General features: G+C 41.4%; 1 protein-coding gene across 1 annotated transcript in view; it reads right to left on the minus strand.

Annotated features, from left to right (window-relative positions):
• Positions 1 to 1,736: 1,736 nt before the first annotated feature.
• nalf1 (NALCN channel auxiliary factor 1) overlaps positions 1,737 to 25,916 on the minus strand; it is a 101,126-nt gene continuing 76,946 nt past the window's right edge. Inside the window, exons 2-3 of the mRNA XM_024399524.2 lie at positions 7,126 to 7,297; positions 1,737 to 5,110 (exon numbers count right to left, since the gene is read on the minus strand). Coding sequence (XP_024255292.1) covers positions 4,782 to 5,110; positions 7,126 to 7,297 — 501 coding nt within the window. The 3' untranslated portion in view covers positions 1,737 to 4,781. The remainder of the gene's footprint in view (positions 5,111 to 7,125; positions 7,298 to 25,916) is intronic.

Here is a 25,916-nt window from a genome sequence, read left to right on the forward strand (position 1 = left end):
AAGGGTACCAAAAACATTCTGCGGCATTGAAGGTCCCCAAGAATACAGTGACCTCCATCATTCTTAAATGAAAGAAATTTGGAATCACCAAGACTTGCTAGGGCTGGCCGCCAGGCCAAACTGAGCAATCGGGGGAGATGGGCCTTGGTCAGGGAGGTGACCAAGAACCCAGAGTTCCTCTGAGATGGGAGAACCTTCCAGAAGGACATCTCTGCAGCACTCCACCAATCAGGCCTTTATCTTAGAGTGGCTAGATGGAAGCCACTCCTCAGTAAAAGGCACACGACAACCCCAGATTCTCTGATCTGATGAAACTGAACTCTTTGGCCTGAATACCAAGCGTCAATTCTAGAGGAAACCTGGCACCATCCCTACTGTGAAGTATGGCGATAGCAGCATCATGCTGTGGGGATGTTTTTCAGCGGCACAGACTGGGAGACCAGTCAGGATCGAGGGAAAGATGAATGGAGCTAAGTACATAGATATCCATGATGAAAACCTGCTCCAGAGTGTTCAGGACCTCAGACTGGGGTAAAGGTTTACCTTCCAACAGGACAATGACCCTAAGCACAGCCAAGACAACACAGGGGTGGCTTTGGGACAAGTCTCTGAATCTCCTTGATTGGCCCAGCAAGAGCCCGGACTTGAAACCGATCAAACATCTCTGGAGAGACCTGAAAATAGCTGTGCAGCGACGCTCACCATCCAACCTGACAGAGCTTGAGAGGATCTGTAGAGAAGAATGGGAGATATTCCCCAAATACAGGTGTGCCAAGCTTGTAGCGTCATACCCAAGAAGACTTAATCGCCGCCAAAGGCACTTCAGCAACGTTCTTGTTGAAATGTGATTTGATTTGATTCAGCAAAGTACTGAGTAAAGGGTCTGAATACTTATGTAAATGTAATATTTCTTTCTTTTTTTTTACGTTTGCAAAAATGTTTTTTTTTTTTTTAATAACTTTTGCTTTGTCATTACAGGGCATTGTGTGTAGATTGATGAGGGGGGAAACGATTTAATCAACTTTTGAATAAGGCTGTAACATAAGAAAATTTGGAAAAAGTCAAGGGGTCTGAATACTTTATATATTCACTGTATAATGTACACACATATTATTTCAGTTTGTGACTGGTTGACTTTTTTTCAACATTATAAAAACCTTTTATAAACCATGGCAACTCTGCCATGTTGATCCGAGCCTTGCAGTTGGGAAACCACATGAGTTCTGAATTTCGGCTGTGGCAGATGCACCTCCCTGACTTCACTCCTTGACTTTCATCTAATCGGTTGCTTAAGCCATACCACTCAAACACGTCAACAATCTGAGGCCCAGATTTACTAAATTTTTCACTGGACTGATGCCTTTTTTTATCAAAAGGGGATTAAACAATGAAGACCGAATCAAAGAGGTCAAATAAAGAGAAAGAATAAAGCATATGAAGTATAAATGAATGAAGACTGTTTCATGTTTTAGCTGAATTGTTTAGGTTTTATGCCTTTCTGAAAAAAAGCTGCAAAATGTTGCACCTGGTGCAGATGCAGAGTAAAACTGGCCCTGGAAGTTTACTTGTTCACCAAAAAAGTGCCCCTTTTTTGCTATTGTTTGAATCCCAGATTGCCCACTTACCACAGAATGTTGGCCAAATTCAATTGGTCTGGCTATAGGCCTACAGTCAGGTAACCGTGGTCAGTGGTACAAAATAAAATACAATCCAAAAGAAAGCAGACAACAATCATATTTAACATCATTTTAATTTTATTTTGAACAAAATTTTAATAAATGTTTCTGCATTTCTCTTACGTTCAAAAAAGATGACTTTCGAGACGCATTATAAATTATTTCATCAAACTCTTCTGTAGAAAAAGAAAAGATAATTGCAAACTAAAGCATCTATCTTATGATAATATGACAATAGTAAGATAAATAAGGTATCTGTGTTCATTTTTTTATATATTTTTTTTTACAATTTTCATCATAATTCCCACCTTTTACTTCATTATTTTCCTTGCACACACCTATCACACCTTTTCTCAATCCTCTCTCCTACTGATCTGACTTACAATGCTGTAGACAGTTCTTAACAAGGTCCAACTTCAAACGAAGTACAACATTAAAAGGCTTTATAAAGCATGCATAAAGTCTTCATAAGCACTACATACTGCAGATGCTGATACAGCCTTTAAAGGTTGTCGTTTGTTTGAAGTGAGACCATTAACAGAAAATGCAACCAAAAACAAACACAAGAAGCTTTCCCTAAAAAGAAAAACAGAAAAATCTTGAATATCTCACTTCTCTAGGACATATTTACACCAGTTAACACACAGTTGTTCAACTGAAGTACAATGCATATGGCATAACATGTCATTCAACATCGTTTTGTTTCTTCAGAAAGATTATTACACAACCATTGTGCAGACAAACTCTCTGTTGAATCACAAAAACATCAGTTGTATCACAACCATTGTGCCAAATGTGTTGTACATCAGTTGTGCAACTTGAGTGCTGAATATATGGGGCCAGACAGGGGTAGGACATCTGCATAGATCCACAAAATTCAGATCATGAATGTTTGGGGGAGTTTGTTGGAGGTTATTTCTACAGAGAGGCGGTTACATCTGCTGCTGTCTTTTGGGGGAATAAAGTAAATGTGAGGGAAACAATAAAGTCATGTTGTTGATTGATGGTTACAAAGAACAGCTCACCTCGATGAGTGTCTGTGAGAAAATCAACTGTTACGAGAACCTAAGGGGGAAACAGTATAATGTGAAAAGGCTAAAGCACATAGCCTTTCAAGGTGAAGTTTTCCCTAGATAAAGATCTAGGATCAGTTTCCCTCCCCCAATTGTAACACCTAACCATTAGTGGGTAAAATGCTAAACTGACCCAAGATCAGCGTAATGAAGAAACTTCACCCTAATCCTCAGATTGATTTCTTCATGCCCGAGTACGGTTGACTTCAGAGTTATTCCGGCAGTACTGACTATATGTACGCATAGAAAAAACAAAGTTGCCATAATATGCACTACTCAGTTGAATGGAAAGGATAAGACAGGGATGTCAAGGTCAAAGGTGAAAGCATAAGGAGCCTATCAGATGTCTTCCCCTACATGCCATATCAATGAGTACCGGTTAGCAGCAGTCACACCAACGGAAGTAAATACAGTATGTAGAGCCAGCCCTTGAAATCTCCTTACACAAATGCCTACTAGCTAAGGCCTTAGCTCTGTGTAAAGATACAAGGTAATTATCTTGGTCACAATGATAATAAGGTCAAATAGAGACAAAGAGGAGAGGGTATGTATGATCCATCCTGGGTTCAAATTGTGTCCGTTTTCTGTCAAATGTGTTGAGCATTTGATTGAGCTTGTCTGGAGATGCCACATGGGCAGGGTTTTCATTTATACTTTTGGGACAATCCCATTGGGTACATTGCGCCAGGCAAGCTCAATCGAGTGCAGCTAAAATATTTCAAAGAGAACAAATACTATTTGAACCCAGGTCTGGGTATGGTTGATCTTTTCAATGCTACTCGACGAGCACTTTCACATGTAAAAACGACTCAGTAAGAGATATATTTTGTTTCGATGTGTTCCTGTGTCTCCCCTTGTGACACCTGTCCCACTGTGTGAAGAGAACTGGCTGTAATGTACTGGTATGACGTACCAGAGACTTATATTGAGAAATATATGAGTCAAATATAAAAGCCAGACGTACAGTTCTAGGACGTACTGCTTTAGAAAAACAGAGTCTATCTAAGCCAACAGATGACTTGATTTGAGGTAAATTGAGCTTTGTTGATCTGACGTCCCCTTTGGGCCCATCACATACAAACACATGGACACAGTATAATGAGAGAGAAACGTATTGGCTCAAATAATATGAACTCCGAGGTACACTGAAGCCAATTGGTGGGACAATTGAATCCAAGTGACAAGACCTCCACTGCTACCCTATTCACACTACTGAGCCAAGCTAGGATGAGCAGAGCTGCACTGTACTGTACTGCACTGGCCTGGTTACACATTCAGCATATTTGCTGGAACCATGCAACCGTGTAAAGAAAATAATCCAAGCGAGCACAATACGGTTCAGGTCGGCAAAATAGTGCAAAAAGGCATACTACACCTGCTCTTCACTGGCTCTGGATTAGAGTTATATGTACTGCCATGAGAGTACCCTGTTATGACTGATATTTTCAATGTACCCACCAGGACAGGCGGGGATCTATACGTGTTTGCTCTTTCTGTTTGTGAGTGTTTGAGTTAAGAATATTGTTAGCATATCCACTGTCTGTTACCTCAAAAGAAGCTAAAGGTTACTGGTGATGAGAGGGGTGGAAAAAAATACACAGGTTGGTGATACCTTTTCAATATTCTCTGCCTTTTATATGTTCTAAGACAACCAATTCACATTCCAATAAACTCCACAAACAACTGAACAAGGAGGAGAGAGAAAATGATATTGTACATTCTGATGAAACAAGAGACAGAAAAGGTGAACTCAGGTTTAGATTGACACGGTGATATGATATTGATCCTTTGGTCTGAGGTGTGTTGGTTCCGCCCATGTCGTCGCCTCTCCACATGACTACAATTACCAGCATCCTTTGCTCCTGGTAAATTGCTCTCACTTCCTGTGGCCCAATGAGGCTTTGACAGCACATACCAGGGACCTTCCAGGGTTCTCTCTGAACCGAGACGCAGCAGCCAGAACTGGTCAGAACCGGTTTTTCAACTCACTCACCCAGATAAAACCCTGACGTTTTTTTGCTATTTTTATCCATTATTCCTCACTGGAGGAGCTTTCCTCCAGGGGGAAAATGGCCGCCACACCGACGACCCCAGTGGAATTGTGGGATGCGGTTGTGATGGTGACTACAGTGTGCAGGAGAACAAAGACCAGCAGGCACAGCTTCAGCCGGCCGCTGCTGCTGCACAGTCTGGTGGGTGTGGCGGCCGAGGTGACTGATGTCGACACCCCCTGTTGGTGATGGCAGGAGGGTGTTGGAGTCCTTTTCAGCGTCCCACGGGATCGGTTGTCCGGTTTAGAGTCCCACCGGACGTCGCAGCACTCTGCCTGGCTGTTGGGCTGCCCATGGCTCCCCAGTAGCCCTGTGGGGGATGAAGAGAGTAGTGGGTACACACTGATATAAGCCATAAATGCAAATGTCACTGTGCATCCCTCTCATGCATCCCTGTGTGTCTGTATCATCCATGCCTGTGTCTGATGATGATGACAAACTCAATTTCCCAATACCAATAGTGTATACAGTGTATACATTCATTCATTCAGATGACCCACAATAAGCTAAATAAACGACCCAGCCTAGTTCCAGCCTTACTTGCAGTGTGCTAACGCAGTGTTTTGTTGAAATGTATCACCAAAAAAAGACATATTACCATGTGCATAAGAGCATAAATACCAGTCAGTATGCACGATTAAACCATAGTCTTCATACGACTCAACTATCAGTATCATTATGTCATCATGTTGTATCATAACCTAACAATAATGACCCTATACTGAACTCAAAATGAAAAAAAGTCACATTTAGTACCGACCCCATACTGCAGCACAGTAAATATAATCTACACCGTTGCCCACCAGAACACCTACAGCACCTGATGTCACTGGAAGGCCAAAAAGATCATCAAGGACAACAACCACCCGAGCCACTGCCTGTTCACCCCGCTACCATCCAGAAGGCGAGGTCAGTACAGGTGCATCACAGCAGGGACCGAGAGACTGAAAAATAGCTTCTATCTCAAGGCCATCAGACTGTTAAACAGCCGTCATTAACACAGAGAGGCTGCTGCCAACATACAGACCTGAAATCATTGGCCACTTTAATAAATAGATCACTACTCACTTTAATAATGTTCATATATCTTGCATTACTCATCCCATCTGTTTCATCTTGCCTATGGCACTCAGTAATCACTCATCCATATATTTTTTTTAGTTGTTTAACCAGGCAAGTTAGTTAAGAACAAAGTCTTATTTTGACAGACTACCCCAGACAACACTGGGCCAATTGTGTACCACCCTATGGGACTCCCAATCAAAGCTGGATGTGATGCAGCCTGGATTTGAACCAGGTACTGTAGAGATGCTTCTTGCACTGCAATGCAGTGCCTTAGACCACTGCACCACTCGGGAACCCCAAAACATGTATATTTATATATATATATATATGTACATATTCTTATTCCATCCCTTTACTTAGATTTGTGTGTATTAGGTGGTTGTTGTGGAATTGTTAGATTACTTGTTAGATTTTACCGCACAGTCAGAACTAGAAGAACAAGCATTTCGCTACACTCGCAATAACATCTGCTAACCATGTGTATGAGACCAATGAAATGTGGTTTGATTTGATGTCACACCTTGTGTAATCTCTTTTCAAAGCAACTGCTAGTTCACACTAAAGGAAGACATCAAATAAGCAGCAGAAAAACAGGGATCTCAAAAGGCAAAGCCTACCATTTAATCGCTGATGCACAAGTAATAAAAAAAAATCAAAGGCTATTCTAATTACGGTATTGAAATACTTGAAACCTTGAGGGCTGGGGGAAGAAATGACAGAGACCCCACTGAGATCAAATCAGGACAGGGTAGGTCATGTTATTCTGGTTCTGCTCTGATCCTTGTGGAGTATTAAAATACTACCCTGTAGCTGTACCCCATCACAGTGATATCTCAACTATACACTTTACACTTAGAGGGAAGTGTCATTGATTTTAATATCACTGCCTTATGTGGCAGCTAGATGTCGCCAGTGACAAGTACTATAATTCATTATTGGCTATGTTCCCAGAGTTCAAAACCATACAACTTTATCGATACCACTGAAAAGTAATAATTCAAGGCATCATCAGGGGCACAAGAGCACTATTACATATATCCTCCAACATACAATTCCATCCAAATTCCATCTAAATTCCTAAATTGAGTACATGGCTAAATTAATTTACCCAAACCAATCTATCCTAGATCTATGGTGCATCTCAGCTAAACAGCATAGCCCTAGAGTGGATATACGCCCACCTGTATAAGCTGTGGCTACAAATCACACTTGATTGATTGATTGACTGACTGATTGATCAGTCCACACCACCACACCCACCTGTACATATGAAGCTGGGGCTTCCTCCATGGATGAGATCATCGTTGTCCGGCAGTATGAAGGGACACCTCTGCTGAACCTCCAAGCAGTACTGGAGACACGGTACTGTCCTCCCACAATGCCTCTGTGTGGTGGGGAAATACTGTGCACACAGCCACGGTTTGTAGGCAACCTTAGAGGTAGAAGATAGAGCATGTTAGTTAAACCAAATGAAACCCATATGTAAATGCAAACAACTTAAAGGGGAAGTTCAGTTTTAGCCATCATAAATAAGCAAACTATTACTTTGACATCAAGACTAAGCTATGTCTGTTCAATAGCAAAGGTCTCAGTGGTCTGTATGGCTCTGAATGTTAGTAAATAACATCCATCCTATCTTCAAAACGAGAGATTTTTCAGCACACATGTTTCCAGAAAATACTATAGGCATTATTCAGAAACAGAGATTCAACCATTTCTCACAGATCTTGCAAAATCCCGTTTGTGATTCAGCCTTATAAGTTGATATGTGTGAGAGATACATGACTATAAAATACAACCAGATGCCAATCACCATTTGTCAATGTAAACCACCCATGACATGTGACTAAATCATATTTGTTGTGATTAGGAATGCTTTGATTAAATTAAAGTATCTCGAGGAGAATAAGGATTTGTGGCAGTGTGCCCTAGCTGAGGCAAGTTTCCTCTCATACTACAGTACTTGTACTTATGTCCTGCCTTTTATACTTATACTACTTTCATACTTACCTGATACGTAAAAGGAGTATTTGAAAACAATATGAAAAGAATAGCAGAAGGTATAGAATTGCAAAATTCCAGTAACTTTCCCATAATCCTGGTTGGAAGATGATTGGTATTGGGAGGAAATAAGCAGGAAGTAGCCTATGGCAATCCTCCAACCGGGACTTCTGGAAAACTGGGACATTTTTGGAAAGTTACTGGAATTTTGAAAAGGATTTTGAATTCAATGGCTCTACTAATTACTGTTTAGTACATTGTATTTGGAATCACCTGGGCCTGTACTGGGCCTGTATTCATAAAGCTTTCAGTACTTCAGCACTCCTGAGGCAGCAGGTAGCCTAGTGCATTGGGCCAGTAACCGAAAGCTCGCTGGATCAAATCCCTGAGCTGACAAAGTAAAAATCTGTTATTTTCTTCATAGGCCTTCATTGTAAATACAAATGTGCCTAGTTAAAAAAAAGGTTAAAATAAAACTCCTACTCTTGCTACTATGACCTATATACAACCAGCAGAGGGGAATGTCTCCTCCTAATTCATCCTCAGGATAAGGTTCTCTAATACCCAGCCAAGCCCCATAACGTATGACATTTACCTTAGTACATACATTTTCATATTGGTAGTCCCAGTGGGAATCAAACCCACAACCCTGGTGTTACAAGAACCATTCACTATAACTGAGCCACACAATACCATTCATAGTGCTGCTACTGCCAATGTACTGTACAATTGACTCTACCCTTAAACAAATCGATGGCCCCCATCCGCCAGTGCAATCTCCCTTTCTCCCAGTAGACGACACTACCTTCACACAAAAATGCATAATGTACCTATCAGGGTTTGACTGTTAAAAACAAAAAAATGAAATCACATACACATTTATGTTATTGCGTGTGTAGCGAAATGCTTGTGTTCCTAGTTCCAACAGTGCAGTAGTATCTAACAATTCACAGCAATACACAAACATCTAAAAGTATCACATCAAGCCGTGGTTAGGAGTCCCATATGGCAGTCCCATATGGCATCGCACGACCGGCCCAGCGTCTTCTGGGTTTGGCCGGGGTAGGCCGTCATTGTAAATAAGAATTTGTTCTTAACTGACTTGCCTAGTTAAATAAAGTTGACATTTTAAAAAATCTAATTAAAAAAGAATGGAATTAAGAAATATATAATTTTTAGGAAGAGGATTGTTGGAGTGGCATTGACTAAAATACAGTAGAACAAAGTATATACATATTAAATTAGCAAAGCAGTATGTAAAGTCCAAGATAAGCTCCTTCGCTTTGTTGACGTTGAGGGAGAGGTTATTTTCCTGGCACCACTCCGCCAGGGCCCTCACCTCCTCCCTGTGGGCTGTCTCGTCATTGTTGGTAATCAGACTGTTTAGTTAGTGGTTCAACGGATCAGTCTATCTAGGCCCACACAATAGTAAAGGTCAGGGGATCAGAGCTGGCAAAGCTTCCTAGAGTTGTAGTGTAAATTAGTCTTAGAGCATGCTAAACAGCGATAATGATGATATCGACCCGAACGGCCCGTGTTATTGGCTGAGAGCCAAGGTCAGAATTTAAGTGCCACTTTTTCCAATGGCTTCAGCATGGCCATGCTCCAATCCGAGGAGCATCAATAAAGAGTGAAAAAGGCAAGTGATTAACAACTGGTGCAATAATATTGGTCATGTTCAGGAGTGTGCAAAACACTAAATGTTGCAGGTAGAAATGCCACGAATAAAGCAGATATTATTCCTTACCCTACATATACTGTATGAGAGGCATGTCAGTTCTCATAATGTATTTCTAACTGAACGTTCCATAACATTGTGCAGTGCTGAATGCCACCCTGGAGTAACCTGAACACAACTTTACCAAAGAAGAAAGCATAATCACTCATTCTCCATCTGGGACGCCACTCTGGGACGCATACACCACTCTTTCACATTACCAAACACAGGGGTTTTTGAGCACATGCACACAGGCACGGACCCACCCACGCACTCTCACACACACACAGACACACACTCAATCACTCATCTGTTCACACACCCTCATCTGTTCACAAACACCCTCAGGAACACGGTTAGATAAAGCTATGTCTGTATAAACTGTGAATAAATATACATCAGCTTTCCCAAGGACGTCACTGTTTCAGCACCAAGGACAGCATCTATCAGGTTACATCAGCGTTCCACCAGTGACTGCAAAGCGGCATTGTCCATTTCAGCACCATCTTCAGCTTCAACCAGGCCTCCCACAAAACTGTCTGTAGACCTCATAGAAAAAGTATCTGTGCCATTATGGCATCTGTGACATCATGGGCAGCGCCATTGTGGCTATTTTCATTTTAAGTTAGTCCATTTATTTATTTATTATTTTGTGTTTGAAAAAAGCATAAAGCTAATATTGGTGATTCACAGGAGCCTACCGTGTGTCATTCAATTCTTGTGGCCATTTGATGGTGGTCCTTTGTAGCCCATTAGGTGGAGCATGGTGCTTGCAATGCCAGGATAGTGGGTTTGATTCCTGGGACCAACAATATGTCAAATGTATACACACATGACTATAAGTCGCTTTGGATAAAAGTGTCTGCTAAATGCCATGTATTCTTATATTATGACGGTAATATAGCTTAAAGCCATGCGCTTTAGTCACACAGCCGCCATTTTGAAACGAAAGCGAGGTGGGAAATCCTAGGGGGGAACCCCGGAAGTCAAAACAACAATTGTATGGACTTCTAGTTTTTCAAGTTTGAAGTTTTAATGTCAGGTGCACATAGTTTACAACTGTTGCCGGCTGTAACATCGACTTATATTGATAAATGGCAGATGAAGATGTCAGACTGCCCAAGGCAGTCCAACTAAAAGGTTACAGTAACTGGATCGAGGTTTACATTAACGATGTACAAGGTAAGATTGTATGTACGTGTTTTTGCAGCCAGATTGTTGCTAGCTCGGTAGCTAGCTAGCTTTCTATAGCTACCGTAGCGTTGTAGGTTGAAAAAGGTGTAAAGTTGATATTTTAACATAACTTCATTGACAATATTACAGAATACTTTCAGCTATTGCTACTTACAGCCATTGTAGCTAAGTAGTTAATGTTCCCTGTTGTTGTTGTGCTTGTCATCTTGACTCGTCCAATGGTTTCACAGTCAGGAGGAGTGAGTCAGGCAGGTGTGAAAGAATGAGCTTTACATAATTCAGATATTTTGATGGACAGTTAGGTCAGTGGGGGTGTCAATTGAGTATGGCAATTTCTTCTTGCAAATTAAGAAAGTGTGGTAGTGTGCATTCTAGTCGTGCGCTGGGATGCCATGAACCACGGAATCGACATATAGAAGGTACTGCATGTGTGTAAAAACATACCCAATTCCCATTTTCATTTAAATCCAGAAAAATGCAATATTAAATAATCAATAGCCATTCTGCCATGCTCAAAATGTCGCTGAAAATGACACCAACTTTATATTCAGCCTGTTTCAGTTCCAACACGATTTCAAATCTGCTTGCTAAACACGCTGCTGAAATGCAAATGGTTTATGGATCTTCAATTAGATTTAGTAGACCCAAATTGAATCATTTTGGCCCTACCAGTTACAATGAAATACATTTTTTTTTAAACCTATCACTACTGAAAACCCTGAAATCTATTCAATAATCAAACACGTTGTTTTCAATTTCAGGTAAGTAGCCTTTTCTGCATTGTTCTGCTTTTGGTTTCTGCTTTGTTATAGCATTAGTTAATGCATTATAAAATTGTATGGACAATCCATATCATTATATGTTCTTATTTGTGTGTCCCTTATGGTGTATTAAAATAAATATTAGGTTGTCTTGTCTAACCCAACTCTGTTTTTACTTTGTTTCCAGGTAGAGTTCTCTCCTGAAAGTCCATTCATCATGGAGACTAAATAGAACTGGAAAGCGGGCCATGGACAGTGCAACCATGCCATCGGTTTACTGTACACCGTAGCACATTACATTAAAATGGGCTACCCGTCTTTTCCACCAACAGAGAGCAAATCGTCCTTGCCTCAAACATGGCACATTCCCACACATATGTCAGGTCTGCAGTCAAAACCTCTTAATACAGTTCAAATATTGAACGTTAAGCCACCAAAGAAAGACATTGCACCTGCCAACAAGATCCGGAGGACTTGTGAGTGGATTGTGCCAAACCTCTATTGTCCAGTCCCTACACCATTGCCCAGTAAAGAGTTTGCAAGAAACGTCCTGCAAAACCTTGCAGCAATTCGAAGCAACTGCCAGATGGAAACCTTGCTGGCCTCAAACTCAGAGCAATAGTATGTGTCTTCTGAGTATGGTGAGCTGCCCTTTGGATCCGGTCTGTTTTGCTGGATACAAGTACCTGACCAATAGAGAAGATGGAACCAATTGTATTCATCACATGCTTTGTAACAACAGGTGTAGACAATGCAGAGAGAAAGAAAATAGATAAATAATAGACAAGTAATAACACATAGTAATAAAAGTAATAATAAACACACAATAATTAGTTATAACTTGGCTATATACATGGGATACCAGTACTGAGTCAATGTGCAGGGGAACGTGTTAATTGAGGTAGATACTGTATATAACTAGGAATAAAGTGACTAAGCAACAGGAAAAAAGTTAGTGCAGAAAGGGTCAATGCAGATAGTCCAGGCAGCTTTTTGGTAAACCAAATGGCCTGTTAATCCGTCTGGCTCTGCGGCCTTGTGAATGTTAACCTGTTTAAAGGTCTTACTCACATAGGCTACAGAGAGCGTGATCGCACAGTTGTCCAGAACACCTGGTGCTCTCATGCATGGTTTAGTGTTGCTTGCATCGAAGCGAGCTTAGAAGGCATCTAGCTCATCTGGGCAGATCGTTGTTGGGTTTTCCATTGTAATCTGTGATTGTTTGCAAGCCCTGCCACATCCAACAAGAGTCAGAGCCAGTATAGTAGGATTCGATCTTAGTCCTGTATTGAGGCTTTGCCTGGTTGATGGCTCGTCAGAGGTTGTAGCGGGATTTCTTATAAATGTCGGGATTTTGTGTCCTGCTTCTTGAAAGCGACAGCTCTAGCCTTTAGCTCAGTGCAGATGTTTCCTGTAATCCATGGCTTCTGGTTGGGATATGTATGTACGGTCACTGTGGGGACATTGTTGTCGATGCACTTATTAATGAAGCCAGTGTCTGATGTGGTAAACTCCTTTTTAAAAAAAGGTAGGGGAGTGGATCAGAAAACCAGTCATTAACTGGAGTGACCACCAATTGCCTCATGCAGTGCAACACATCTCCTTTGCATAGAGTTGATCAGGCTGTTGATTGTGGTCTGTGGAATGTTGTCCCACTGCTCGTCAATGACTATGTGAAGTTGCTGGATATTGGCGGGAACTGGAACATGCTGTTGTACATGTAGATCCAGAGCATCTCGGACATGCTCAATGGGTGACATACAGTGCCTTGCGAAAGTATTCGGCCCCCTTGAACTTTGCGACCTTTTGCCACATTTCAGGCTTCAAACATAAAGATATAAAACTGTATTTTTTTGTGAAGAATCAACAACAAGTGGTACACAATCATGAAGTGGAACGACATTTATTGGATATTTCAAACATAAATTTTTAACAAATCAAAAACTGAAAAATTGGGCGTGCAAAATTATTCAGCCCCTTTACTTTCAGTGCAGCAAACTCTCTCCAGAAGTTCAGTGAGGATCTCTGAATGATCCAATGTTGACCTAAATTACTAATGATGATAAATACAATCCACCTGTGTATAATCAAGTCTCCGTATAAATGCACCTGCACTGTGATAGTCTCAGAGGTCCGTTAAAAGCGCAGAGAGCATCATGAAGAACAAGGAACACACCAGGCAGGTCCGAGATACTGTTGTGAAGAGGTTTAAAGCCGGATTTGGATACAAAAAGATTTCCCAAGCTTTAAACATCCCAAGAAGCACTGTGCAAGCGATAATATTGAAATGGAAGGAGTATCAGACCACTGCAAATCTACCAAGACCTGGCCGTCCCTCTAAACATTCAGCTCATACAAGGAGAAGACTGATCAGAGATGCAGCCAAGAGGCCCATGATCACTCTGGATGAACTGCAGAGATCTACAGCTGAGGTGGGAGACTCTGTCCATAGGACAACAATCAGTCGTATATTGCACAAATCTGGCTTTATGGAAGAGCGGCAAGAAGAAAGCCATTTCTTAAAGATATCCATAAAAAGTGTCGTTTAAAGTTTGCCACAAGCCACACCAAACATGTGGAAGAAGGTGCTCTGGTCAGATGAAACCAAAATTGAACTTTTTGGCAACAATGCAAAACGTTATGTTTGGCGTAAAAGCAACACAGCTCATCACCCTGAACACACTATCCCCACTGTCAAACATGGTGGTGGCAGCATCATGGTTTGGGCCTGCTTTTCTTCAGCAGGGACAGGGAAGATGGTTAAAATTGATAGGAAGATGGATGGAGCCAAATACAGGACCATTCTGGAAGAAAACCTGATGGAGTCTGCAAAAGACCTGAGACTGGGACAGAGATTTGTCTTCCAACAAGACAATGATCCAAAACATAAAGCAAAATCTACAATGGAATGGTTCAAAAATAAGCATATCCAGGTGTTAGAATGGCCAAGTCAAAGTCCAGACCTGAATCCAATCGAGAATCTGTGGAAAGAACTGAAAACTGCTGTTCACAAATGCTCTCCATCCAACCTCACTGAACTCGAGCTGTTTTGCAAGGAGGAATGGGAAGAAATGTCAGTCTCTCGATGTGCAAAACTGATAGAGACATACCCCAAGCGACTTACAGCTGTAATCGCAGCAAAAGGTGGCGCTACAAAGTATTAACTTAAGGGGGCTGAATAATTTTGCACGCCCAATTTTTCAGTTTTTGAAATGTTAAAAAAGTTTGAAATATCCAATAAATGTTGTTCCACTTCATGATTGTGTCCCACTTGTTGTTGATTCTTCACAAAAAAATACAGTTTTATATCTTTATGTTTGAAGCCTGAAATGTGGCAAAAGGTCGCAAAGTTCAAGGGGGCCGAATACTTTCGCAAGGCACTGTATATGGTGAGAGTGCAGGCATTGAAGAACGTGGGACATTTTCAGTTTCTAGGAATTGTGTACAGATCCTTGCTACATGGGGCCGTGCATTATCATACTGAAACTTGAGGTGATGGCGGCAGAGGAATGGCACGAGAATGGGCCTCAGGATCTCGTCATGGTATCTATGTGCATTCAAATTGACATCAATAAAATGCAATTGTGTTCATTGTCCAAAGCTTATGCCTGCCTATACCATAACCCCACAACCACCATGGGCACTCTGTTCATGACGTTGACATCAGCAAACAGTTCGCCCGGTACAGTTAATACCGTGACTCATCCATGAAGAGCACACTTCTCCAGCGTGCCAGTGGCCATCGAAGGTGACAATTTGCCCACTGAAGTCGCTTACGATGCCGAATTGCAGTCAGGTCAAGACCCCAGTGAGGACAACAAGCACACAGAAGACCTTCCCTAAGATGGTTTCTGATGGGTTCTTGTGCAGAAATTCTTTGTTTGTGCAAATCCAAAGTTTCATCAACTGTCTGGGTGGCTGGTCTCAGATGATCCTGCAGTTGAAGAAGCCAGATTTGGAGGTCCTGGGCTGGCGTGGTTACACATGATGTGCGGTTATGAGGCCGGCTGGGACATACTGCCAAATTCTCTAAAAACAAGTAGAGAAATTAACATTCAGTTATCTGGCAACAGCTCTGGTGGACATTCCTGCAGTCAGCATGACAATTGTACATTACCTCAAAACTTCAGACATCTGTGGCATTGTGTTGTATGACAAAACTGCACATTTCAGAGTGGCCTTTAATTGTCCCCAACTGTCACGACTCCCGCCGAAGTCGGCTCCTCTCCTTGTTCGGGCGGCGCTCAGCGGTCGACGTCACCGGTCTTCGAGCCATCGCCGCTCCACCTTCCATTTTCCATTTGTTTTATCTTGTTTTCCCGCACACCTGGTTTACAGCCGCTCATCACTCTATGTGTATATTATCCTCTGTTCCCCCCCATATCTGTGTGTTTAATTGTTCGTTACGTTTATTGTGTGACGCGTCAGGCTGTTTTTTTCCAGATATTGTTTTGAACCCGTGGTATTGTATTGTTGTACATTATTTTGTGTGACCAGTGCGCTATTCGCTTTTGCCTTTGGCTGGAGTGCTGTGACGCTGTTGCGTCCGACTGATTTGCTTCTGCCAATTAAAGTGTGCCTGTTCACTCATCTCTGCTCTCCTGCACCTGACTCCAGTTGACCAGTTGCGCACACAGTCTGACACCAACACAAGATGCACCTGTGTAATGATAATGCTGTTTAATCAGCTTCTTGATATGCCACACCTGTCAGGTGGATGGATTATCTTGGCAACGGATAAATGTTCACTAACAGGGATGTAAACAAATTTGTGCACATCATTTGAGAGAAATAAGCTTTTTGTGCATATGGACAATTCCTAGGATGTTTTATTTCAGTTCATGAAACATGGGACCGACACTTTACATGTTGCGTTTATATTTTTGTTCAACGCATATTTTCTGAGCTTTCTTATATCTGCAAGATATAGGACAGAAACTTCAAAACCTTTTTCCTTATTTATTTTTTGACTGTCTTTTTTGCCATTTATGAATGTGTTGTTCAATGCTTTTGGGGGGGTAAATTCAATATTTTATACATTTTTTAGATATATATATATATTTGGGTCCTAACATTTTAAATCGAACAGCTGAGTAGCTGAACGATGGGACTAAAAACAAACAAAACTAATGTAAAATATTCTGTGTCCGTAAAATGTATATAGCATGTATGAGCTGGAAGTAGAAGCCTAAGTGTTGTTTTCCAATAGGTTACTCAAATTAGGGGAAGGGTGGTAGAGTTTAAAAAATATATATATATATATATATATATATAGAGAGAGAGAGTTTAAAATAATATATATATATATATATATATACACTGCTCAAAAAAATAAAGGGAACACTAAAATAACACATCCTAGATCTGAATGAATGAAATATTCTTATTAAATACTTTTTTCTTTACATAGTTTAATGTGCTGACAACAAAATCCCACAAAAATGATCAATGGAAATCAAATTTATCAACACATGGAGGTCTGGATTTGGAGTCACACTCAAAATTAAAGTGGAAAACCACACTACAGGCTGATCCAACTTTGATGTAATGTCCTTAAAACAAGTCAAAATGAGGCTCAGTAGTGTGTGTGGCCTCCACGTGCCTGTATGACCTCCCTACAATGCCTGGGCATGCTCCTGATGAGGTGGGGGATGGTCTCCTGAGGGATCTCCTCCCAGACCTGGACTAAAGCATCCGCCAACTCCTGGACAGTCTGTGGTGCCACCCCACACCATGACTGACCCACCGCCAAACCGATCATGCTGGAGGATTTTGCAGGCAGCAGAACGTTCTCCACGGCGTCTCCAAACTCTGTCACGTCTGTCACATGTGCTCAGTGTGAACCTGCTTTCATCTGTGAAGTGCACAGGGCTCCAGTGGCGAATTTGCCAATCTTGGTGTTCTCTGGCAAATGCCAAACGTCCTGCACGGTGTTGGGCTGTAAGCACAACCCCCAACTGTGGAGGTCGGGCCCTCATACCACCCTCATGGAGTCTGTTTCTGACCGTTTGAACAGATACATGCACATTTGTGGCCTGCTGGAGGTCATTTTGCAGGGCTCTGGCAGAGCTCCTCCTTGCACAAAGGCGGAGGTAGCGGTCCTGCTGCTGGGTTGTTGCCCTCCTACGGCCTCCTCCACGTCTCCTGATGTACTGGCCTGTCTCCTGGTAGTGCCTCCATGCTCTGGACACTACGCTGACAGACCCAGCAAACCTTCTTGCCACAGCTCGCATTGATGTGCCATCCTGGATGAGCTGCACTACATGAGCCACTTGTGTGGGTTGTAGACTCCGTCTCATGCTACCACTAGAGTGAAAGCACCGCCAGCATTCAAAAGTGACGAAAACATCAGCCAGGAAGCATAGGAACTGAGAAGTGGTCTGTGGTCACCACCTGCAGAACCACTCCTTTATTGGGGGTGTCTTGCTAATTGCCTATAATTTCCACCTGTTGTCTATTCCATCTGCACAACAGCATGTGAAATTTATTGTCAATCAGTGTTGCTTCCTAAGTGGACAGTTTGATTTCACAGAAGTGTGATTGACTTGGAGTTGCATTGTGTTGTTTAAGTGTTCCCTTTATTTTTTGAGTAGTGTATATTTATATTACAGTACCAGTCAAAAGTTTGGACACACCTACTCATTAAAGGGTTTTTCTTTATTTTACTATTTTCTACAATATAGAATAATAGTTAAGACATCAAAACTGTGAAATATTACATTTGGAATCATGTAGTAACCAGAAAAGTGTTAAACAAATCTAAATATATATATCTATATATTTGAGATTATTCAAAGTAGCCACCATTTGCCTTGATGACAGCTTTGCACGCTCTTGGCATTCTCTCAAGCAAATTATTGAGGAATGCACTTCAATTAACAGGTGTGCCTTGTTAAAAAGTTCATTGTAAAATGTCTTTCCTTCTTAATGCGTTTGAGCCAATAGGTTCTGTTGTGACAAAGTAAGGGGGGTAAGGGGGGTAAAAACCATCAAGCCCTATCAGGAAACTGGCTCTCATGAGGACCGCCACAGGAAAGGAAGACCCAGAGTTACCTCTGCTGCAGAGGATAAGTTCATTAGATTTCCCAGCCTCAGTTAATTGTAGCTCAAATAAATGCTTCACCGAGTTCAAGTAACAGACACATCTCAACATCAATTGTTCAGAGGAGACTGCATGAATCAGGCCTTCATGGTCGAATTACTGTGAAGAAACCACTACTAAAGAACACCAATAATAAGAAGAGACTTGCTTGTGCCAAGAAACACAAGCAATGGACATTAGACCGGCGGAAATCTGTCCTTTGGTCTGATGAGTCCAAATTTGCCAATCACTGTGTCTTTGTGAGACACAGACTAGGTGAGCGGATGATCTCTACGTAGTTCTCAGCGTGAAGCATGGAGGAGGAGGTGTGGTGGTGATGGTGACACTGTCAGTGATTTATTTAGAATTCAAGGCACACATAACCAGCATGGCTAACACAGCATTCTGCAGCGATAAACCATCCCATCTGGTTTTGGCTTAGTGGGACTATCATTTGTTTTTCAACAGGACAATGACCCAAACACACCTCCAGTGTCTGTAAGGGCTATTTGACCAAGAAGGAGAGTGATGGAGTGCTGCATCAGATGACCTGACCTCCACAATCACCTGACCTCAACCAAATTGAGATGGTTTGGGATGAGTTAGACCGCAAAGTGAAGGAAAAGCAGCTGTCATATGTGGGAACTATTTCAAGGCTGTTGGAAAAGCATCCCAAGTGACTACCTCATGAAGCTGGTTGACAGAATGCAAAGCTGTCAACAAGGCAAACATATTTTGATTTGTTTAACACTTTTTGGTTACTACATGATTACATATGTGTTATTACATAGTTTTGATGTCTTCACTATTATTCTACAATGTAGAAAATAGTACAAATAAAGAAAAACCCTTGAATGACTAGGTGTGTCTAAACTTTTGACTGGTATATCTATTTACCTCAAAAATATATGGGGAATGAAAATGATGCAGACAATTACATTGATAGAAGCCACAATCTATCTTCAAAATTAAAGCTTTCTAAACCCTAAACATAAAAAAGCTAAATTATCCATGGTATGTTCTTAAAACAATTACATTTGTCAACTTAGATCCCCCCCCTCCCCCTTTGACTCTTAAGAATTAGATAGTGACCAAATTCAGACGTATAAATTAATTAATGTTATATATATATAATAATATATAATATATATAATATATAATAATATATAATATAAATATATAATATTTGTCTTACTTTTTAACTCTGCACTGTTGGGAATGGGCTCGTAACTAAGCATTTCACTGTGAAGTCTGCGCCTGCTGTAATTCGGTGCATATTACCAATACAATTTGATTTGATTTTGAGTATAGTCATGAAACTTGCACTTGAGAGCGTGTCTGCAGTCAGATACATTGCCATGGGAGAAATTACTGGCTTCCGGATCAATGCTATTTCAAGGATCTCACTGCTGCTTTTTGCACTTGTCCAGGATCAGTTACAGCACCATAAATAGCACAGACATTAGGTCAAGCTGTTCCAGCACAACAAAAATAACATCTTGACCCGACTAGGAACAACTCTGGATCTGAAGTGGGTGGATTGTTGACCTGAGTCAAAACATAGGTTGTGTGTGCATCTTCCTTTCATAAAGCCCTCATCTTACTCAGTAGGCGATACACTAGGCTAGGCTAGATTAGGCTACCGTCCTTACAGATCAGTGGTTACAGTAGTCAGGAGTTTTCCTAATGGCACCATATGGACTGTTCCCTATATAGTGCACTATTTTTGGGCCCAGGTCAAAATATATATAGGAAATAGGGAGCCATATTGAGAAGCACTATGTGATTATGAAATGTCTGCTTCTTTCACTGTAGTCACCCAATGCTAGGATGGCAAGAGTTAAGGTTCAAAAGGGCCACAAATGTGCAACGAGTTGTTCTTTATGTGGTCCTTTACGTGTGAGATGTGTCAACAACAGAAAAAAGGTACATTTACGAAGAAAAAAAAAAGTAAAACCTGTAAGCTCTATCTGCGCAAATACCTTTTAACTTGCTGCTATACGGTTCTATTTGCAATGGAATCACACAATGATGGGTTGTCAATCAAAAATAATTGTATGTACGGCGACATGCTTATTGAGTCATGAAAGAGGAAGACTTCACAAAACAGTTATGAAATCTGGGACTTGGAAAAATACAAATTATCTCAAAGCTATACATTTTGCAGATAGAACCATATAATACCATGTCCTTGATCATTCGTATAATAGGTTTTGGTCCTCTTTTTAAATTACTTCAATTTTTTTTCACCGCTTTTTCAGAAGGATGGCCATAACGTAAAGCTCTTTATGGTAAAAACAAATACATACAGGTGCCTTAGAGCATGTTTAAGGCCCTTGGGAGAGGTATTGCTTTTTTTGTCTTGTCCTATGTATATCAATACCAAATCCTCCATGGAGGTTTAACTAGCAAGTAGTTTACTGTCTTTGTGTGACAGAGACCAGAAACATTTATCAGTTTACTAATCCAGTGGTAAGCTTTAGTAATGTTGCTACTTATCCAGGATATAATCTATTTGTCATTTTCGGTAACTATGCTTTAACAAATGTGTGATGAACATTAATTCATATATTTGATGTGATTAGAAAGAAGGGAGGGTATTCTCTTTATTTAATCTTTAAAATGTCTTTACTTTTCCAAATGAACTTAAATAATAAAAAAAAGAGGAGGGGGGTAGCACCTCCACTATGTTTAATGCCTTGCAAGGGAAGTTCCTCTTTTAAGCTATGCACACACGCACACAAACTGATAGGTTATACACTGCATTTGGAAAGTATTCAGATCCCTTGACTTTTCCCACATTTTGTTGCTGTACAGCCTTATCCTAAAATTGATTAGTGTTTTTCCCTCATCAATTTACACACAATGCCCAATAATGACAAAACAAAAACAGGATTTTAGAATGTTTTGCTAATGTATTCAATATTGAAAAAAACTTATCGCAATTACCTAAGTATTCAGACCCTTTACGCAGTGCTTTGCTGAAGCACCTTTGGCAGCAATTACAGCCTTGAGTCTTCTTGGGTATGACTCTACAAGCTTAGCACACCCGTATTGGGGGAATTTCTCACATTCTCCTCTGCAGATCCTCTCAAGCTGTGGCAGGTTGGATGATAAGTGTTGCTGCACAGCAAATTTCAGGTCTCTCCAAAGATGATAGATCGGGTTCAAGTTTGGGCTCTGGATGGGCCACTCAAGGAAATTCAGTCCTGAAGCCACTCCTGCATTGTCTTGGCTATGTGCTTATAGTTGTTGTCCTGTTGGAAGGTGAACCTTCACTCCAGTCTGAGGTCTCGAGCGCTCGGGAGCAGATTTTCATCAAGGATTTCACTCAACTTTTCTCCTTTCAAATATGCCTCAATCTTGACTAGTCACCCAGTCCCTGCCACTGAAAAATATCCCCACAGCATGATACTGCTACCACCATGCTTCACTGTAGGGATGGTGCCAGGTTTCCTCCAGAAGTGACGCTTGGCATTCAGGCCAAAGAGTTCAATCTTAGTTTCATCAGATCAGAGAATCTTGTTTGTCATGGTCTGAGAGTCTTTAGGTGACTTTTGGCAAACTCCAAGCAGGCTGTCATGTGCCATTTACTGAGGAGTGATTTCGTCTGGCCACTAACATAAAGACCTGATTGGTGGAATGCTGCAGAGATGGTTGTCCTTCTGGAAGGTTCTCGCATCTCTGCAGAGGAACTCTAGAGCTTTGTCAGAGTTACCATCAGGTTCTTGGTCACCTCCCTGACCAAGGCCCTTCTAACCTCGATTTCTCAGTTTGGCCGGGAGGCCAGCTCTAGGAAGAGTCTTGGTGGTTCCAAACATCTTCCATTTAAGAATGATAGAGGCCAATGTGTTCTTGGAGAACTTCAATGCTGCAGAAATGTTTTGGTACCCTTCCCCAGATCTGTTCCTCAACACAACCCTGTCTCGGCGCTCTACGAACAATTCCTTTGACCTCATGGCTTGGTTTTTGCTCTGACATGCACCGTCAACTGTGGGACCTTATATAGACAGGTGTGTGCCTTTCCAAATCATGTCCAATCAATTGAATTTACCACAGGTGGACTCCAATAAAGTTGTGGAAACATTTCAAGGATGATCATAGGATGCCCCCGAGGTCAATTTCAAGTCTCATAGCAAAGGGTCTGAATACTTACGTTAATAAGATGCCAAATGCATTACAAATAAAAAACAGAAGCAACATCTAAAATACAGTTTTTGCTTTGTCATTACGTGGTATTGTGTGGAGATTGCTGAGGATTTTTCTTTATTTAATCCATTTTAGAATAAGGCTGTAATGTTGCAAAATGTGGAAAAAGGGGTCTGAATAGATTTCGATGGCACGGTATATACAAAACTATTTGGACACCCCTTCAAAAAAGTGGATTTGACCATTTCTGCCACACCCGTTGCTGACAGGAGTATAAAATCGAGCACACAACCATGCAATCTCCATAACACAACATTGGCAGTAGAATAACCTTACTGAAGAGCTCAGTGACTTTCAACGTGGCTACCTTTCCAACAAGTGATTTCATCAAATTTCTGCCCTACTAGAGCTTCCCCGGTTAATGTAATAGCTGATATTTTGAAGTGGAAATGTTTAGGAGCAACAGCGGCTCAGCCGTCTGTTCTCGATAGTCTGGGGGACTGATCTGGGTTTGGCGGATGCCAGGAGAACGCTACCTGCCCAAATGCATAGTGCCAACTAAAGTTTGGTGGAGGAGGAATAGTGGTCTGGGACTGTTTTTCAAATCAAATCTAATTTTATTGGTCACATAGACATGGTTAGCAGATGTTAATGCGAGTTTAGCGAGACGTTTGTGCTTATAGTTCTGACAGTGCAGTAATATCTAACAAGTAATCAAATAATTCCCCAACAACTACCTAATACACACAAATCTAAAAGGGGTGAATGAGAATACGTACGGATGAGCGATGGCCGAGCGGGATAGGCACGGTGCAATACATGACATAGAATACAGTATATACATTTGATATGAGTAATGTAAGATATGTAAACATTATTAAAGTGGCATTGTTTAAAGTGGCATTGTTTAAAGTGACTAGTGATCCATTTGTTAAAGGGGCTAGAGATTGGGTCTCAATGTAGGCAGCAGCCTCTCTGAGTTAGTGATTGCTGTTGAGCAGCCTGATGGCCTTGAGACTGAAGAACAGCTTCTGTCTCTCGGTCCCAGCTTTGATGCACCTGTACTGACCTCGCCTTCTGGATGGTAGCAGGGTGAACAGGCAGTGGCTCAGGTGGTTGTTGTCCTTGATGATCTTTTTGGCCTTCCTGTGACATCGGGTGCTATATGTGTCTTGGAGGGCAGGCAGTATTCCCCCGGTGATGCATTGTGCAGACCGCACCACCCTCTGGAGAGCCTTGCAGTTGAGGGCGGTGCAGTTGCCGTACCAGGCTGTGATACAGCCCGACAGGATGCTCTCGATTGTGTATCTGTAAAAGTTAGTCAGGGTTTTGGGTGCCAAGCCAAATTTCTTCACTACACTGTCTGTGTGGGTGGACCATTTCAGTGTGTCTGTGATGTGGACGCAGAGGAACTTAAAACTTTCCACCTTCTCCAGCACTGTCCCTTCAATGTGGATAGGGGGGTGCTGCCTCTGCTGTTTGTCAAGTCCACGATCATCTCTTTTGTTTTGTTGACGTTAGATTGGAGGTTGTTTTCCTGACACTACACTCAGAGTGCCCTCACCTCCTCCCTATAGGCTGTCTCGTCGTTGTTGGTAATCAAGCCCACGACTGTTGTGTCATCTGCAAACATGACGATTGAGTTGGAGGCATGCATGGCCACGCAGTCGTGGATGAACAGGGAGTACAGGAGTGGGCTGAGCATGCACCCTTGTGGAGCCCCAGTGTAGAGGGTCAACTAAGTGGAAATGTTGTTTCCTAACTTCACCACCTGGGAGCGGCCCGTCAGAAAGTCCAGGACCCAAAAGCACAGGGCGGGGTTGAGACCCAGGGCCTCAAGCTTGATGATGAGCTTGGAGGGTACTATGGTGTTGAATGCTGAGCTGTAGTCAATTAACAGCATTCTTGCATACAGTATACAAACACATACACAGATATTGAGTTGTCCCCCCCCCCCTCTCACCCTTTTTTTCATCAAAAGTGTTCCACAGGGATGCTGGCCCATGTTGACGCCAATGCTTCCCACAGTCATGTCAAGTTGGCTGGATGTCCTTTGGGTGGTGGACTGTTCTTGATACACATGGGCAACTGTTGAGTGTGGAAGACCCAGCAGAGTTGCAGTTCTTGACACAAACCGGTGAGCCTGGCACCAACTACCATATCCCATTCAAAGGCATTAAAATATGTTTTCTTGCCCATTCACCCTCTGAACGGCAAGCATACACAATTATCCATGTGTCAAAAGTATCAAGGCTTCAAATGTAACTAAAATAATTACCCACAAGTAATTATTTATCATGAGGGCCATAAACAATAACTAGTAATGCTACATACTCCAAGAAAGGTTCAAATCTCACCTTTCTGGTAAAGATAGTTATAAATTGCTGAGGTGTCGTCACTCTTGAGGACAGAAGCTCAAGTACAGTAGACAGTACAAATATACAACTATGAAAATATGATTTTTTTTTATATGATGTATTTCCTTTTCAACAAAACTACGTAAGGCTTTAAATGACTTCTATTTTTCTAAATATTTGTATAATCAGTTTATTAAATCAATAACTATAAGATTTCACCTTCCTTATAACTGTAAAATACATATTTGTATATTTAGTGTTACAGAAAATTTGATTTTTTTTTAAAGGTCTCTCTTGATTCAACACATCTGCTCCCATCGATGTGAACGTCTCATAGAGCTGCAACTTGGCTTCCTGAACTCATTAGGAACTTGCCTTTCATCTCATATTAATATTGTCCATCTATGACAAACAGAAAGTTTATATATTAATTTTTTTATGTATTCATTATTTTTTGAATACTGGCTATAAATTGATCTCTGAATGTGGTGCAGCGATGAAGCCACTCTCTCCTGCTGGGTTGTGATGTATGGCTTCCAGGCATATGTGTTGTTAGTGGCTGTGAAGTAGGAGTTGATGGACATTCAGAAGAGCGAATTATATGGTAGAAGAGACATCCCAGCTTCAAGTGGTGTCAAATTTCGATCTACGGTGTAAACAGATTGACTTATAAATTAAAATGTAGGTCAAAACCGGTACCAGAACAGCCCGGGTCCCATAAACCATGGGATTTACATCAGAGGTTAAAAATCCTTCCTTAACCTGTCCTCTCCTTCATCTACAGTGATTGG

Source organism: Oncorhynchus tshawytscha, linkage group LG07, assembly GCF_018296145.1.
Source record: "Oncorhynchus tshawytscha isolate Ot180627B linkage group LG07, Otsh_v2.0, whole genome shotgun sequence".
NCBI lineage: Eukaryota > Metazoa > Chordata > Actinopteri > Salmoniformes > Salmonidae > Oncorhynchus > Oncorhynchus tshawytscha.